General features: G+C 30.0%; 1 protein-coding gene across 1 annotated transcript in view; it reads left to right on the plus strand.

Annotated features, from left to right (window-relative positions):
- The window catches only part of LOC123293222, a 174,826-nt gene extending 162,069 nt beyond the window's left edge, over positions 1–12,757 (plus strand). Inside the window, exons 3-8 of the mRNA XM_044873968.1 lie at positions 7,281–7,400; positions 7,469–7,595; positions 8,547–10,541; positions 11,088–11,238; positions 11,300–11,419; positions 12,145–12,757. Coding sequence (XP_044729903.1) covers positions 7,281–7,400; positions 7,469–7,595; positions 8,547–10,541; positions 11,088–11,238; positions 11,300–11,419; positions 12,145–12,334 — 2,703 coding nt within the window. The 3' untranslated portion in view covers positions 12,335–12,757. The remainder of the gene's footprint in view (positions 1–7,280; positions 7,401–7,468; positions 7,596–8,546; positions 10,542–11,087; positions 11,239–11,299; positions 11,420–12,144) is intronic.
- Positions 12,758–19,716: the final 6,959 nt, after the last annotated feature.

The raw sequence follows: 19,716 nt of genomic DNA on the forward strand, positions 1-19,716 counted from the left end.
CATAACCTCAAAATTTCCGAGAAAATGGTGAAAAACCGTCTTTTTTATTTTTTTTTTCTCATTTCTCCAAAAATAGTCCAATTTAAATGATAATTATGGAAAAAAATATCTGCTTGTGTCCTTAATAACAACAATTTTTTTCAAGTAAAGTAAATCAAATAGTTTTTGAGATATTCCATTTTTTCGTGAAAATACCTTTTCTTAAAATGAAAAATGTACTTCAGAAAAATTCATCTAAAAGATGCTGTTTTTGGCTTTCGACGCAGAATTGTTTTTCACCTACGGGAAATTAACCGAAATCAAGTTAACCGAAATTTTCAAGTTAACAAAATTTTCAATAACCACATCGCAAACCTCCATAAAAATCGGTAAAACCCCCCCAAAATTACGTTTTTCTATTCTTCTGCTTTACTCTTACTGCTGTCTACAACTATGCTTAAAAGTACAAACCACCGCTTTATAGTCTCCACCCTCTCTGGATATGGACAGTTTTCAATTTTGTTAAATGTAAAATATGCTTATTTTCATATTTCACATTTATTATATATAGGGATTGGGATAGGGATAGGGATAACTGGTATAAATATTTCAATAAACATTTAATAATTTTGAATGTAGACCAAAAAATAAAAAATGCGAATTTTGTCGTGAAAATCGGTTTATGGGTATAAACAAAATATTCTTTTCTTTTTGACGCTCGGAAAAATATTAAGTTATGATTTCAGTTAAGTACCTATTTTAAAAAATATAACCCATCTCCCTGCATGACTGTGCGAAATTTCAAATCGATATTCCTATAAATAACGAAAATATAAAGAAGTCTTCATCTTAAATGCGACACACTGTACATATATTTTATTTCACTCATATTTTCACATCAAATACATAAAACCGTAAATAAAGTTGTTATTTTGAAGTTAGACATTTATAAAAAAGTTTTATTTTATTGACAGATTATTATGATATATTTCAAAGTCAAATTTTCCTTTTCTAAACCAGGTAATCACTTTCGGTTAAAATCTTAAAAATATATGAATGTTAGTAGAAAATACCTATAGAATGAACTAGTAAAAAAAAACAATTGATTGAGTTAAATGTTGAAATACTCTGTATAAAAAGTGTTGAATGTCGCTTGCTTTTTATTTTTGTCAATTAGAAAAGTTTAAAAAACCAAAAGAATTTTCCTTTCGGCCGCTATTTATTTGGTTTTCGAAAAATTATTTTCCAGAATTTTCACTCGTTTTTCGAGAATGTTTCATGATATCACTAGTTGAACCTACCTGCAAATTTTCTACTCAGTATTCTATTTCAAAGTTTTGTGCTAATTTGCGCCCTCAATAGTGGCCTTTACGAAAAAATGTTTCAAACAAAAGTTGTTTATTTTTTTATAAGGAATATATTTTACTTTTATTCTATCTCTTACGGCTTACAAGAAATGTTTTAGTAGAAAAGGTTTTATCTTGAATCTTCTTGAATATCTGCTCAAATCTTTCTGAATAGAAACTGATGGCTTCATTCATAAATGACACGGAGCTAGATTATACAAAAAGATATGCTAGTTTATGAAATAACTTTAACAAAATTTAAGAAAAAAAAAGCTAGATTTATCATTACTAGATTACGAAAACATAACATGATTAAATAGGCGAAAACTCAAGAATTTTTGTAAATTTTGTCCCTATGGAGGAAATATATCAAATAAACTAGCTTGATACCCACCCGCTTCGCTGGGCTTAAAAGTAAAGATCTCCGCGTTATAGCCTCCACCTCTCTTGCACTCACTAGCCCCCTTCCAAAACATTCGCAATAAGGGTAGGAATTGTTTTACACAGGTAAAAGATATGTACAGATTTAAAATGATTCGTTTATTGAATATATCAGACAGGTGGCCATGAATTGTATCTAGTTTCCCATTTTTACAGAAATAATATTTATGGTTGAAAATAATACTCGTAGATGGCGTAGTGAAATATTATAGAATAAATTTAATTTTGTTAATTTTTTTTAATATGCGTCTATAAATTATAGCTATCAGATCTATAATCATCAATTTGAACCATAAATTACATATTTCTGTAAAAACTTAAAATAGTAAATGTCAAATTAAATTTTATTTTATTTTTTTAATATATCTTTATAAATCATAGCTCATGTGTTATTCTGAAGTATGAGCTATATTGCTGTGCAGTTTCATTAAAAACCATTCGTAAGTTTTAACGTGAAAGTGTAACAAACAATCAAACAAACAAATAAACACACATGCTTACTTTCACATTTATAATATATAGGAAAGGGATAGAAAAGCGATAGAGATAGAGATAATCTTCATATGGAGAGAATTTCCTCTTTATGGAGGCTTTGTCATATTTCTTATTTATGCAGATCTAACAAGAAAAACAAAGTGATATTACGCATAGAAATTTCTCTCTTATTTATTGATTGCTCGCTTATTATCTAATTACTTTCATCCATGGATATGAACAAATGAAAATTCCTACACAAATCTCTCATCTTCAATGAAAATATCAATCAGTTGCTTTTGAAAATCACCCAGAGATTTTTCGAATTTAATTATAGATATCAAAGAAACAATAAAAATATTTATTTTCATTGAAATTGATTACTAATAATTATTTTTCCGAATTAATATTCCCAGAAGTAAACTACACATCACACCCATCACTATTTAGATTGATAAATGGTCGAATAAAATATACAGGGTGGGTCATTTTAATCGAAACACCTAAAACAACAATAAAATCGATGCCAGCGATTCCAGTGGATAATTTTGGCGTAAAAGGAGGCTGTTTACATGTACAAATTTTATAGTAAATGTCAAACTAAAATTATTGAAAAATAACAATGAATTAAACTTGTTGAAAATTTAAATTAAACATTATTACTTATTTAAATTTGTTAGACAATAATATTAGGTTTTCAATGTAAGCCATAAATGCAATCCATATAAATATATACACCGTGTTCTGTTATTAACTGTAGAAACCTAACTTCTCAAAATAAGCTCATCAAGAGCAACAAAAAATCTCTTTTCCAAATTTCGATCTGAGCCTTAATTTGGGAGCTACAGGTATGACAAAAATTGATAAATTTGATTATTCATTGACTGTCATTGGATAACCAGTAGCCAATGATAATCAGAAGATATTAGTAAATTTTTTTTAAATAATATTCAACTGAGGTAGGGATTTTTAGAAATTATAACATGATTTGATTCGATTATATTATTTTGCAAAAACATTAAATTATTGTACTTAAACAAACAAACTATGTGACAATGGGTGTGGTTTGCTTGTTTTCGTCCAATGATAAATTGTTTATTTATAAGTATTATTATTTTCTCAGAATAATAAAAAACAAAAAATGTATAAAATTATTAAATTGCCCCACTTTTTATAATTTAAATATTTTTATTCTATTATTCTGAGAAAATAATAATAATTATAAGTAAACAACTTATCATTGGACCTAAGCAAGCAAACCACACCCATTGTCACATAGTTTGTTTGTTTAAGTACAATAATTTAATGTTTTTGCAAAATAATATAATCGAATCAAATCATGTTAAAAATCCCTACCTCAGTTGAATATTATTTTAAAAAAATTTACTAATATCTTCTGATTATCATTGGCTACTGGTTATCCAATGACAGTCAATGAATAATCAAATTTATCAATTTTTGTCATACCTGTAGCTCCCAAATTAAGGCTCAGATCGAAATTTGGAAAAGAGATTTTTTGTTGCTCTTGATGAGCTTATTTTGAGAAGTTAGGTTTCTACAGTTAATAACAGAACACGGTGTATGCACCCATACAATTATATTAATAAAGTAGTGTATCGTTATCATGGAAACGCCTGAAAAAAAACTCATGCACAGTGCGAATACGTTACATTCAAATTTAATTCAAAAACAAATGAAAACAAACAATTGACTGAGTTAATTGTTGAATAATCATGTATAGACAGTGTTGATTACTCTATCGCATTACACATATACCTACACATGTTACACATACATAACTGATAATCCCATATTAATACATACTATAAAATTTGCATCTAATGGATGCCCTCTTGAGTAAACAGTGATGTTTACAAAAAAATGTTTCAAACAAAAGTTTTTTATTTTTTGATAAGGAACATTTTTCACAATTAAACTTTTGTTCTATCTCTAACGGTTTACAAGAACCAATAAACCTATGTTGCTCATTTACGAACTCGACCTCACTTTTTACGTCTTGAGTGCGCTGTATAAACTTCAGCTTGATATCTTTTTTCGTTTTTGATTTATCGTGTTCACAGACGGACGGACGGACAACCGAAAATGGACTAATTCTATGATTCTATGAACACCTATACCAAAATTTTGTTCATAGCATCAATATTTTTAAGCGTTACAAACTTGGGACTAAACTTAATATACTATGTATATTTCATATATACATGGTATAAAAATACAAATAAATATACAAAAACCTCACCCAAAAGCAAATAAGCAGAACACAATTGTAGAGATTGTGTTAGATGGGATAGGTTTTTATTGATAGATTAAGAGTATACATGTCGGTTTTAATTTGTTGAAAGAAAACCATCGATTCTAATTTGTTCGAGTTTGCTTGTTCGGATTCGGATATATAAAGATAGATAGATGTTCATTTCAATTAAATAAACATATGTTTTATTCGATATTTTATTGGATACATGCGTACAGTATTTGATTAAATTCGTATAAAAAAATTTATATACATCCTTTTGGGAGGGAAAAAATATTGTTACTACTCCTTTAATTAACATTTTTCTGTTTGCTTAAAATACGATTTCTGTATATGTAGGTACACTCACAATCAAAATAAATTGTAGCACATACTAAACAAAGCATAGAATCTTGATTAAGCATCTCAAGGTTTTAGAAAAAAGGCTGCCCTTTGCATTCTGGTAAAAACAATCTTTTTAATCTAATAGATCAAAATATAACGGCAGATTAGGGTATCCCATTTTCTAGTTTCTTCCTGGGAGAAATTTGGGAAGATTCCGTGTATCTTACATATCAAAAATGGAGTTTTTACTTGAGAAAGTTGCCTGATGTCAAATTTGCCATTTTACGCCATTTTACATGACAAAATTTGAAACAGAAATTAAAGTTGATTAAAAAACGAAGAAGTTATAAGCATTCAAAGATTGTTGCCCATCTCCTTTTAGCAATACAAAGTTTTATATGTAGGTATTTTATATGTATCTCTCAAAAACTAACTTCAATTTTCTGTCCGTGCACTGAGAATTCTTCACTTGAAGTGATAAAAAAATTTAGTCAACATGCATATTATTAAACCAATCGCTCTAAAATGCAATTTTTGTTATGTGTATTAAGCGAAACAGGCATTTCATGGCCACTGTTAAAATTGACAGGAACATGGTGCTTGTGAGAGGTGTTTAGAATATTTCCAAGCCTACTGAAATCTTTATAGGAATACTTCTGATAAAAATCTACGGAGCAATTAAAATCTGTCGACATGATAAACTATCAAACGTTTGTGAATAGGGTAGTTTGCTGATGTCGAATTTGCCACATTACCCATAAAATTTTAAAAGTGGACTTAATACCATAACAAAATTTGAAAGTGAAATTAATATTTATTAAAAAATGAAGAAGTTATAAGCAAACAAAAATTGTTGCCTGTCTTTTTTTTAAAATACAAAGTTTTATATGTAATCTCTATGGTGGTATGACGTCGCTAGTCGATATTTTCCTCTTTGTTTAACTAGGAGTTTTAAACGTTCATATTATGCGTAATTCTAAAGATTTTCAAAAACCAACTTCATTTTTCTATTCGTGAAGTGAGAATTCTTCATCTGAAGTGATAAAAAAAATTAAGTCAACATCCCCATTCGACTTTTTTCCCTCAATGTCGAATACGTTTCCAATATGCTGAACATCAAGCATATTCTCAGACAAACTTTTTGACCATGGTTTTTGGTAAACCGATAAAATAAAATATAATATATTAAGTCACGAAATATTGTCGATAAAACTTTCTCGAGATAAACATATTTATCTAAATATGTTTGGAAATCAGTAAAAGAAAACAATGGAATGGAATGAAAAGACGTGCAAAATCAAATCAGTTTCAAAAACTTTTTTTTATAATGTTCAGATTTTCTAATCACTAAATCAATGGCTACAATCAGATTGGTTTCAATTTTTTTTTAATTAGAGTGTATATATTTTACGTGATTAATACACCTACAATTCGCATAACCCCACACTTATAATAATATTTTCTCATAAATGTTACACTTCGAAATTAAATCGAAAGATCCACTCCTTTGTTTCGATTAATACTACGTTTGAATAGGTTGATTCGTATATTAAATTGATAAGACAAGTTTTGTTCAAAAACACTATAGAACAAGTGAAAAAAAAATTGACATGAGTTAATTATTGAAATACCCTGTATAGAAAGTGGTGAATATCAGAGATTGCATTATTTTACACAATTATGGCGGCCTTTCGGTCACTATTTATTTGGTTGTCGAAAATTTCGAATATATTCGAAAATATTTTCTAGAATTTTTTTTCGTTTTTTAATAATGTTTCACAAGAACCGAAGCTACCTGCAAATTTTCAACTCCTTATCTTTTATACTATAGGACAAAATGTACATCAAAGTTTTGTCCTAATTTACGCCCTCACAGGTAAACAGTGATGTTTACGAAAAAATGTATCAAACAAAAGTTGCTTATTTTTTTATTAAAATATTTTTTATGCTTAATTTTTTGTTCTATCTCTAACGGTTTACAAGATAGGTCCTGCTTACCCACTACTCAATTGACCCATGTTGCCCATTTACGGACTTAACCTCACTTTTTACGTCCTGAGCTTGCTATAAAATTCAGCCTAGATATCTCGTTTCGTTTTTGAGTTATCAGGCTGACCGACAGACGGACAGACAGGCAGCCGGAAATGAATTAATTAGATGATTCTATGAACACCCATACAAAAAATTTGTTCGTAGCATCAATATTTTTAAGCGATACAAAGTTGGGACTTAACTTAGTATACCTTGATTACATATATAACAGGGTATAAATATTTTGAATTCGTTCAATATTCGTCTACTTACAAAAATAGTCATGAACTCGTAAATAAATATTTTCAAAATATTTCCTAATGTTTATTTTTTGGAATCAATTTCTCTTAGCCATAAAAATCATAAATTAATCTATTAAAGTTTTTTCTAATAAATTTTCTTTTTTGTTACAGATTTCCCTATGTGATGAATATAGCCTTCCTCTTGATCACGTAAATCGAAGACGCCCAAACAGTGCAGCTGCTGTAACTGAAACAAAGTGGAACGTAGAAAGTCCTACCAAATCAGAGAAAGTATGTTTCTATTTTATAAAAAAAAATCGAAAAATTTTTATTTAAAAAATATACTTTTGTTGCTTTAGGTTGAAGTGGTCGAGGCATACTGTGAACCAAAGGATTCAACAGCGATTACTGAAAGTGCGAATAATCCGAATCAACAACCTGATACGAATACTAAATTGAGTAATTATATTCGTCCTTGTTCGCCAGGTTTGTATTTTATTATAGAAATTAGATAATCTAATTGATTTTTTGTCTGAGAAAGCCAAATTTTATCCAATTCTTGGTTAAGGTAAATAATTATTCATTAAATACTACTTTAATAACTATTTAATACCTTATAATTATAAATATTGACCTAGCATAAAGTACGCTAAACTGAGCACATCATTTTGTACACCGTCTATTTCAAAAACGGTCCAACATATAAAGAAAGGTTTCAGACAAAATTTCTAGAGAATTTTATTCTCTACAACTTTTATAATAAATTTAAACACGAATAAAGGCAAAAGAATCGAGATATTCTCAAAAAATTATTGAGACCTTTGGCCTTGAATATAAAAGGACGCGTACATGCTTTAAGCAATGCATCTAAGTAAGAAGTATTATAGATGTTATATGGAATTGCAAAAGTATGTCTTACAACTCAAAGCGTCCTACAACTAACTCAACGCCAATCGAAGCTTCAATACTATCTATAACACCTCTTTCTTAGATGCCTTGCTTAACGGATGTATTCTGTCCTACTCGTGGTAGGCCTATGCCTAGATGTAAACTGAACACTATGTATGTGACTTTTGAGACAACGTTTGTACTGTAAAATAAACTTTTGTACAAACTTTTTTTTTTTAATAAGATGATCGGGTTATGATCCATATGGAAAATGTTTAAGGGCATAATAGCTCTATAACTTCGAATTTTGGACATTCGATGAGGGGTAACAAATACAGGTAGTATGTTTAAGAGCATTATTCCTGTAGAAATTTTTAATATGCTCGTTAAGAAATCAGTTTCGGATATTGATCCACTTCTCGTCATTTCTCGGATCTTATGAAGTCTTTTAGTTCATTTTAAAAAAATTTACCAAAAATTGGTTTAAATTTGGTTAATATAAATCAAACATACGAAATAAAATAAAGTCAAATGTATTCGAATTTTCAGAAGAAGACTCTGAAGTACCAGAATCGGAAGAAGAAGATGTTTGTGGTCAGTGTTATCGTCAAACAACAAAAGACAAACCAACAACCGAATTAAATTCACCAGACAGTATCGCTGAAGCAATACTACCGCTGGTAAATTTGCAATCACCTGACCGTCCAGAAAACCCTCTATTGAAACGTCATCCGTCACCATATTACTATTCCGATCTATATCGAACCAAACACGAAGAATCACCACAGAAGAGTACAGCATCCTCCACAAATCGATTTCGTAAAAGTAACAATCTCGAGACACCAACCAATGACAGTGCAGTTCTAAAACGATATTCTGTAACAGAGGATGGTATTTTCAAGGAGGTAAATGCTAGCGATGGTGAATCAGATTCGATTCACATGCCTCCAAATCGATTGACATCGTATTCATGCACATGTGCTGCAATTACTGATGATGGTTTTAATGTCGTAGATTGGGACGAAGACGAAATGACTCGTCAACGACATTTATATGAAACAGCATTCGATTGTAAGGTCAGCAAATCGGATGATGATTTGGATGAAATTGAAAAAGTTACCAATCATCCGGTACTTATACAACTTAACACCAACAAAGTTGTACAAGTATCACGTGCTAGTTCCATGGCCGGATGTTCATATGAACCACCAAATACCGCATTAAAAGGTCGCAAAAAAGTGTTACTTCGTCAAGAAAAGAACCGTCCAAAATCAACACCCAATAACAATAGTCAAGATAGTAATAGTATTTTAAATATATCTGATGAACTTGCAGATCTTCAGATAAAAACAGTTTCAGAAGAAGCCTCAGATCCTCAATTACCATTACGAGGATTTACCCCGTCACCGCCATCAACAGCACCTTTACCCACGAAATTTCCTGGAAAGGATCTTTTTATGAACAGTATACGTAGTGCGCCTAATTTACCGCATCCAACGTCACATCAACGTATTAAAGATTTACGCTTACCAATCAAGTCATTACGAGGACGAGAAAATCCAACAAATTTAGATGGAAATATTATAGAGTTTAAAGGTAGACCAACAAAAACTAAAGATTCCGCACCTATATTGGAAATCAAAGGTAGGCCTAGAAGTAAGGATGTATGTGCAAATTTGATTCTGGAGTTCAAAGGACGGCCTTCAGAAAAAGGTCCAAAAGGTATTGATTTTAAAAGTCGTTCTACGAGGAAGCAACACAAATATTCCAGTACAGAAAGTGTTGAAACTAGCAGCAGCGGTGGCAGTATGGAATCTATTCGAAGTAGTACTAGTGAAGGAAACAGAAGCACTAGCAGCTCGGAAAGTAGACATTCAACGTCTCTTAGTTCGCATAGTTCAGATTCAGGGAGTATGAATTATCATCACTTACCACAAATGTCAGCCTATCTTGCAAATCATGCAAATAAACTACATATTTTAAGTCCTATATCTGATAAATCATCTCAGGAACCAGTATCAGAAACTTCCGATAATAATCGGAATAATAATTCACAAAAATGCTCACCCGAAGAAGTGGTGACGCCTACGACAACATCTTTAGAAAATAGTAATTTCAAAATTAAAAGAAAATTACCACCGAATAAAAATCTACTAAATTTAGCCTTTAAACAAAGTTCATCATCCGGAGATGCTGAAATACAAGGCTCTGATAGTGGTATATCAATACAATCACGGGAAGGTGTTAAATCACGGAATGGTTTTGGATTTTTAGGATGTACAGATAATAAATTTAATATCAGAAATGATTCACAAAGTCAAGATTTAAGTGATTTACCATTTGATATGCCAAAATTACGTCGTCGAAGAATGAATCAACAAGATGCGTGTACATCGAGTAGTGCTACTTCGGTGGAACTAAGAGATTTACCATTTGATATGCCAAAATTAAGAAGGCGATTAAAGACATCAACTCAACCAATTACTGATAGTGGAATGTCGTTAGCGTCGTCAAGTCAAAGTGTTCAAGAAGGAGACCGACAAGGTATGTTTGTTTGAAAAAGTACTTCAAAATGTTGATTTTCCTAATAAAATGCCACAAAAATATATATTTCGGCCAAATAAACACGCATTCTTGCCATAAAATTAAATTAAATTTTCAAACTATTTTATTCTCCAAAAAACGCTGTTAGCCATTTTGGTGACGTGATATTGGTAAAAAAAAACAGTCGTGTATGTAATTATTATATGTATAAATAAAGTTGATGGTAACATTACCTATAATTACTATGAAAGCCATTAACAAATTAGTAATTAATGCATATTATTTTTGCCTATATGATGTCACACCATGGTGGCTCGTGTTTTAAGTCACGTGATATATAGATTAAAAATTACGACTTTTGAGTTTAATATAATAAACCAATAATGTGCCTTTATGACTCAAAATCAGGACATTTAAGTATAATTCTTCATAAATTTTAATTTTTATCAAATTTCATAGTTTATTTTTTACTACCGAAAGTACCCTATTATTCAAAAATCTTTTCTGTTAAGAACAAGAGGTTAATTATTAAATACTTTTTTTCAGTTGATATATTCAGACCAAAACTTACCCTAAACTTCGGTAATTCTGGAGAAAGGAACACTTTGGAATTAAATATGGGATTAAATTTGAATATTAAACCTCGAGATGATTCTTTAAGCTTGGTAGACATTGATTTGCCTCTAGAAAGACAAGGGTAAGTTTTTATGTCATACAAATTTTCTAACATGGATTTAAAATACATAATTTTTTTCCAGGTGGTATCATGGCGCTATAACACGAGTTGAAGCTGAATGTGTCTTAAAAATGTTACGAGAAGGAAGTTTCCTGGTCAGAAATAGTGAATCAACACGTTTGGATTACTCCTTATCCTTAAAGTACGTAAAAAATATATTTACAAAACAACCAAAATTTAACCACCGACAAATTTTTCGGGTACGGAATCCTAATCTCGCGTTTGAAACATACCTAAGAACAATCTCCTTTAAATTACCTTCTTCCTTAGAGCCGTCTCCGAACTGAACCGATTTTGGGGATCATCGCCAATTTTTTAGTTGTTCTGGGTACAGAACTTTTAACTCGCACTTGAAAGTTAAGAACACTCTCCATTAAATCACCTTTAGGCGTTCCGTTTAGGCGTTACGAAGCCACAGACAAACAGACAGACACACACACATAGCGGTCAAACCTATAACACCCCTTTATTTCAACAAATACAGATCAACGTTTGCCTAAATGTCACGTTACTAGGGTTTTTTTAATTTCATGATTTATAATATGTATTTACAAAAGATAATTCTAATTAGTATTCTCCCAAGCAGTATGTTAGAAATGTCTCTTTATTAATGAAAATCTAAAACTGTATTTTATCGTTGCACGAAAACATTGACACAATGGTTATAGCTTTATATGTAAAGTTCGAATCTGCTAAAATTGGCAAACTATCGTTTAATCACTTGGGTAAAAACAGGAATCCAATCGCATCACTAATTTTAGTCCACTACTTATAAGACACTTTTAGAGCTTTATAATTTACGAAAAAATTCCAGTGTTAGTTGAATTCGTACGTATTTTTAATAAATTTATAATTTTTCATTTTCAGGAGTGCAAGAGGTTTTATGCACATGCGCATTCAACGTTCCGATGATTCTGGTCAATATATCCTTGGACAATTTAGTAAACCATTCGATAGTATACCAGAAATGATACGACATTTCACATTAAATCGTTTACCAGTACGTGGTGCTGAACATATGTGTCTATCAAAGCCAGTTATTGCTCAGCTTTTGTGATTTGAAGAATAGCAGCAGTATCCTCCCTCACATCCAACAAAACCCCTTGTATCCATCATTTTTAATTCTATATACAATCATAATAATAACTTTTAAAACTACAAATAGGCCATATTAAGATGATGACAGATGGGGATATCTCATTTTCTCAGACCTGCCTCGAAGCGGACTACAAAGTATATATTCTTTGAGTAGAAATGAGGTAAAATTTGTGAGTTTTCTGTATGGGTGACATAAAGTGATGGAAATAATAACATAATTTTGTAAGAAAATTCTACACCTTAGAAGATTCAACCAATAACGGGAATATCGTGAGGCGAAAATTATCAAGTAAGATACATGACTTGTAAATGGTAAGAGACAAAATGTGGTATCCAAATTTGTCAATATCTTAGGGCCTAAAACTTCTAGTCATTTCATACATACATAGTTTTTCAGGTTTTTTTGTATCTCAGATATCATTTACTCAAAAAACAATTATCACATGTATAAATACGAAAAGAAAAACAAAATCATAACCAAAAATATTCAATATGCATTCAAGCTTTCATATGAAACTACTGACGTCTATACTAAATCTAGATTGCTGAATTAGAAATGCTTTAAAATTAAGGCACCATGAAAGTTATAACGGTGTACGTGGTTCTATATTGCCTCTTTTTGTTTCACTAAACACATTCGTTGCTACAATCGTTCTACTAAAGTGAAAAATTCGATTGTTTTGAAATATTTTGCAAAAAGCAGATGATAAATGGCACAAAATCTTAAATTTGACTATTTTATGTGTTGGAGGTAAAGAGTAGAGATGCGTTTTTACCAGTTAAATTATATATTTTACTTAATTTATCAATAAACTGCTGGTAACTTCCCGGACAGTTACCCAAATAAGTATTTAATGCCTTCTAACATATCTACAAGGTATTATTGGAGCTGTAATAACGCGAGATATATAAATATTAAATGAAATTTTGTATTCCTTATTCTAGTTTTATAATTCAAAAATTACTTGAATAAATAATTTCAATAATCACTTTTAAGTTATTATAAAGGTTCACTTTAAAAAAAATACTCTCAGTTATAAAAATGTTTGGCAAATTATCCTTCAGAAATTTATTTTACCGGTTAATTAACCGAATAACTTACCGGTAACTAACCAGATACTTTTCCTCTCAACTTACTAGGAAAGAGGGTCCAAAAGCTCTCGCACAGTTCAGAAATTATTAACAAAATAGCATTTATTAATAGTCAGCAATCTAAATTTAGTAACGACTTTAGTTTGTGAAATCATTTAATAAATAGTAAATCATTCTCTTAATTATCATTAAAAATCATTTGTTTTATCTATTTCTGGTAGTTTATACAAATTTATAAAAATGGCACTAAATGTATATACTTTTAATGTATTAATAATAATTTCATTCTTACTATTAAGCATAAAATTTTATGCTTATAAGTTATATAGTAAAGAAAACTACTAGAGATAGTTAAATCGAATTTCATCATCAAACACTGTTTCTTGAAATTCGTATTTTTTTTAAATGGTGTCCTATGTAAATAATTGTTACAAATATGTATTTTTTTAAGTTGTTTTATTAGTCGGGGCTAAAGTGCAAAGAATAAAAATGTGATTTAGAGTCATCTATGAAACAAATTGAGAACTATAGTTAATGTGCCAAAATATATAATTTTAATTTATAGAATTATTTTGTTGTAAACTAACAAACCTTAAACAGTGCAGTATCTTAAACTCATGGAGACTAGACAAGGAGACCGATCTTCATGTTAAGAAATGGCTGTCACAAATAAGATGTCAGTAGTGTTCCTTTTACACCGAGTGTAAGGCGCGAGTTTGATTTTAAAAATATGACGCATTTATTATGTAGCATTTCGTTCGTATGTTCGTATGTGTTCGTATTTATTTCGTGCAATGCACTTCGGTGCAAAAGGAACACTAGCGACGCTAGTAGTACAAATAATTTCTACTATTAATTTAAAAAATTTTCCCACTTGATTTCAATCTCCTTGTGTAGACTCATCCATTAAGGGAAATCATCCCATGATGTAAAAATAAGGAAGGTATGCTATCAGGAAAAGTATCTGCCGAGCCAATGACATTGTTTTTTCCAAATCAGCCATTTTGAATTATCAACCAATGGAAAGGCTTTGAATGTATACCTAGCGAGTACACTTTCCGTTTCTTTGCATCATGGCAAATTCTCTAGTCTTATTTTATTTCTCTAATTTCAGAAATTGAGAAAATTTTATCAAGTGTTAAAAAAGGGCTGGACACCAAAATTATATTTAAATAATTCTGAAAATCTTCTTCCAATTTTCCAATTCATAATAAATTTTAATTATATAAGTATCTCGATGGAAATTATAATCTGTAATATCAACTTCGAAAGGTATCAATAAAAAAATTGCTACAAATTGAGGAAAATCGATTTCTTTATCTTATTTTTTATAAAAATTATTCCAAACTTATAACGAAAAGTAAATATTACAGTATTAAATGGTCTTCCTCAGTGTTACCAACTCAGTGGTTTTACCACCAAAACTAATGGTTTTACTCTTCCTTTAATTCTCGTAACACTGCTGTCTAGTGGTTTTTTAGTGGTTACACATGTTTTTAGTGTTCTTGAGAATTGAAAGTTGGCAACACTGGTCTTTTAGAAAGCGTTTACGATAGAGCTAATCAGAACGATAAACTAAAGTGGAAGGGGAAGCCCTAACTGCGGTTTCTATTTTATCTGTGTGCTTTTGAGTGTAAATCATTGACATAATAGTACATAGACTGAGCATCGCCTATCTTTCCGTAGAGAGGCGTGCCAACATCTGAGGTAATTGTTTAGGTTGGCTAGGGACATTTATCAAATAAATACATTTATCAAAATAATATAGGGACTTTTATCAAAAAAACATACATTGAATGTCAAATTTTCATATCAAAAAGTGTTTTACATAAAAAATCGTGATTTCACTGAACTTTTTCACTTTTTGACTTCAAAAAAAAAAACTTATCACGTATAACTTAACATTTTTTCTTACGAATCTTCAATGAAAAGTATGAAAACAACACTTTGTTTTGATATTTCTACACCTCCGCCATGATGAATTGGACCTAAGCAATTACCTCAGATGTTGGCACGCTTAAAATCGTTTGACACTCAGTCTATGTAACTTAAAGGTCTGAGGTTTAACTAGAGTATTGGCTCACAGATTTGAAAGAAGGTTTCAGAAACGCCATTTACTTTTAACAGATCATTAGATAAATTGTTTCTGAAATATCACCTGAAATGGATTCTTTCTATGAGATATTAAGTTACTCCATCTCCGAGTTTTGTCAAATTAAAAAGAGAAAGAATATCGAAAAAAATTTTGGGTTTCCAATTTCGATAAACCTCTCTATATAAGGTAATTTTGATCCAAAAATTAAAAAAATTTTGTTCATTTAACAATTAGAACAATATAGTTTCCGAGATATATTGCCATTTTCTGGAATCGATTTCAAACGATATCTTAAAAACTACTTATCCAACGATAAAATATTATGGATTTCCGTAATTTTTAAAAAAATATCTAGTCTAGAGAGACGTCAAAGCCTAATACTTATTTTTGTAAAAAATATAATAAAGAAATTCGATTGTAGTATGTTCAATCATTTGATAGTTACCATTTTATACTTAAACTACATTATATTGTATAGAAATATATAAAATACATTGTACTTTTTAGTTTATATTCAGTTAATTAATATATCAATCAACAAAAATATTATTATTAACTAATTATAATAATAAAGTTATTCATGTACATATTATTACTAATATGTAATATATTATATTATATACATTAATATACAGCATTCATAGAAATATTATTAAATACTAGATCATAAAGAGACATCATTACAAAATTATTGACAAAAATTACGTTCCTCGCTGAATAAGTTGTGCGAAGAAATAATGTCTGTTATCTCTTAAATAATATCTATCCATAAGTCACTTGACGCTTACTTTGAGAGTCAAATTAGAATTCTACGTTGTTGAAAAGAATAAAATATCCAACATCAAATTGTAAAAATGAACGACAAAAAAGTTTATTAACATTGAAAGTCGATATCTCGAGATATACATACTAAAAACAAATTCCTAACCTCATTTTTAATAAAACCCATGGTATTGATCATGAAGAATGTAGAACAGGAGAAAGATCGCTATGTACTAAAGCATTAGCGTACCTGTCCCTAAAAATTTGTAGAATTTATAGTTCATTTTTCAGCCACCAGTCGCGCTGTCAACAAGAAGTAGTATCTGTGAAGTTAGCTGTTGTTGTTAGCATAATGTACAAATTGATATATCATTTGAAATTAGCGCACAACAGACCGCTTTTATTGATACTACATATTGATCGCAGCGCCTCACTTATTTTATACATATTTTGGGGACAATATTTTCTATAGCGATCGTTCTCCTGTTCTACATTCTTCATGGTATTGATAAACAAACCAACTGTATCTATAATGGCTGGTGATTATGATTATCAATTGTGGGTTTATCAGTGAAAAAACATGATTCGTGAAGTGCAAAATAAATATTCTTTACACCTCTATATAGATTCAAGTCTATAAGGAGTCCGAAGGTAATGTTAACGAATGGTCTCAATTTAGGGGACAGATAATAGCATCGGTACGTTCTGAATTCTTGCGAAGCCAGTGGCAGAAAAGTAAACTATGATCTGGATTTATTATAGTGTACATCAATACCATGGAAAAGAATACCGTTTCAGCTCCCTATATCTATACTTCGTGTTAATTAAGAAAGATGATAAAGACGCCATATATTTAGCCAAAAATTACTTCAATGATTCCATGACGAACAAACACATTTCTCGTTAGGGTGCAATAATCAATCAGAAGCACGTCATAGACGTCAACCAACATGGCTTCTTACTTTTATTGGTACTTTGGAAAATTGTATCGTATTATGTTAACTCTTACTCAGAGTAGCTTTAATATTGTAAACACATGGCGAGGATACTCTTAAATATGACAGTCAAAATTACATTAAAGAGATTAATTATTAAAGGAGACCAGGAGAGAAAACAAAAGTAGTAGGAATTTAATATAAACTGTGCTTACTTACTAACATCAATCCTATTCCCGTTCCAAGTTAATTGGTGAATACTATCATGCGTAGATAATTAGCCCGTCACACGTCAGCAAAAGTTAAATAAACTTTGTAAATCATAGCCTCTACATAATTTTATTTTTAATCCACTAGCTAATAAAAAATAGATTATTGAATGATGTTTGAGAGAAAATATTAAAGCAGAGAAATAATCTAAATAACTAAATTCATTTTAACTAATTTCACCATATTTCTATCACAAGTTTTTTTTTAATTTACTGAGTACGACTTATATTATACTAACGAAAGTAAACGAACAGGCCCGAAAATTTCTGAAGTGAATATTTTTTGCTCATCATGAAAGAAATTCTCACAATTTCTACAGGACTTGAAAAAAATATATTTTTAAAACTGTAGATAATTATATGATAGAAAAAGTTTCAACCGCGTGAACAAAATGCTCGTAGCGCGAGTGCTGGCGGGTTAAGTTAGAATGTTTCCTTTCATATATACTTTCTTAAATGAGCTTTCCAGGTCGGATTACTTACACCTAAATCAGGGGATAATTTTTAATTGGTACATTTAACAATACGCCCTTTGTCAACTCAATATATTATTAATTAACTTAATATTATTTTTATGTGTGCTGTATACGTATATGTGTATATAAATATATACATAATGTATATATTTATATATTAAATTTTAGCGGAAAACAAAAAAATCATATTGTTAACAAAAAAAAAAAAAACATTCTTTTATTGTTGTAGAATCAATGTTGTCATTCAAATATTAAAAAAAAATCATAATAATAAACCTTATACTTTGTAATAGTTTTCATTAAATAAACATGTATATAAATAAATTTTTTTTCAAAATCAATTATATCCCCAACATTTTCCCTACCCTATAATAGTTTAAGATCCAGTGGCACCCCCATGGAAAATCTGGATTATATATCAACAAATCGTGTTAATACGAAAGAGCTAGCCTCTTGGGTCGGTCTCGCTGGGTTTAGCTAGATCAAACCTCATAAGAGGAAAATTTTCAGGTTTGATACTGGCGCTTAAACCACAAGTCTTAAACCAACACAACGAGCCTTAAACAAGCTATTGAAGTATAGGATAACTACAACAAATAATAATGAAATAACGCTTGTACTTACCACACTTGCCGCAATCTAATTACTGGCAAATAATTAAAAGTTTCGTTACCTCTAATACTAACGTTCTACATACACTATAAGTAAGGCAAAGAAGAAAACCTCTGAAGGGAAATTATAAGCCAGTCGCACGGGCATTGAGGACTTTTGCATATTTATGAATTTCCTGATCTGACTAGTCAGCTGTTCAAGCTGTTTCGATATTTGTTGGCATATTTTAATTTTTTATCTTGATATTGTTGACCATGGTTATTCGAATTTTCAAAACCGCGATGATGAGAGCACATGCCCGAGAACAGGCGTTGGCCATGGCCCGATCCAGAGCGACAAATCCTTAAAATATGATATACAGTAATTTCGATAATCGGGACTCAATAAAACCAGGGCTATTCCGAAAACTGGGATTGTTTGGAAAAATTCATTATAATTTATAATTAAAATAAATCACTGAAAAAGCATAATTGGAATCTATGCATTTAAGCGAAACTGTACATATGAGACATAAACTCTGTATACAGGATGCGCATTTTTAAGTTGTCATATACCTTGAAACTCAAAAAATCAGGGTTCGAAAATATCCGATATTTATTATAAATATCAAAATATCGGATATTTTTTATATATATCCGACATATATCAAAATTTTGATATTTAAAAAAAACTAAAATGTTTTAAAGGTTTTATTTACTTAGGCACTTCAAATCAGACAAATGAAACCAAAACATAAAATATTCTTCTAGATCAGGCAAAATCAATTAAAAATAATAAAATTTTTATAAATAAAAATCAACTTTAAAACAAAAACCAATTTTATAAATTGTTATCAGTCTTTTAATTATCAAATCAGTCATCAGTCATTCGTAATAACTGTTAATTATTAAATAAAAAAATAAAATGTCGTTTCATAATTGTGCTTTGTTTGACTGCAAGGAAGATAAAGATAGATCATCTTCCGATTCTGAATCTTACTTAAACTTACTCTTTAGTAACGAACTTTTTCTGATACGGCACGATTTGAGCTTAGTATTAGTAGGTTTTAACTTTACTTCAATGCCATAAAAATTTGGGAAGTAGAAATACGGTAACAAACG

This window comes from Chrysoperla carnea, chromosome 2 (genome assembly GCF_905475395.1).
Source record: "Chrysoperla carnea chromosome 2, inChrCarn1.1, whole genome shotgun sequence".
Taxonomy (NCBI): domain Eukaryota; kingdom Metazoa; phylum Arthropoda; class Insecta; order Neuroptera; family Chrysopidae; genus Chrysoperla; species Chrysoperla carnea.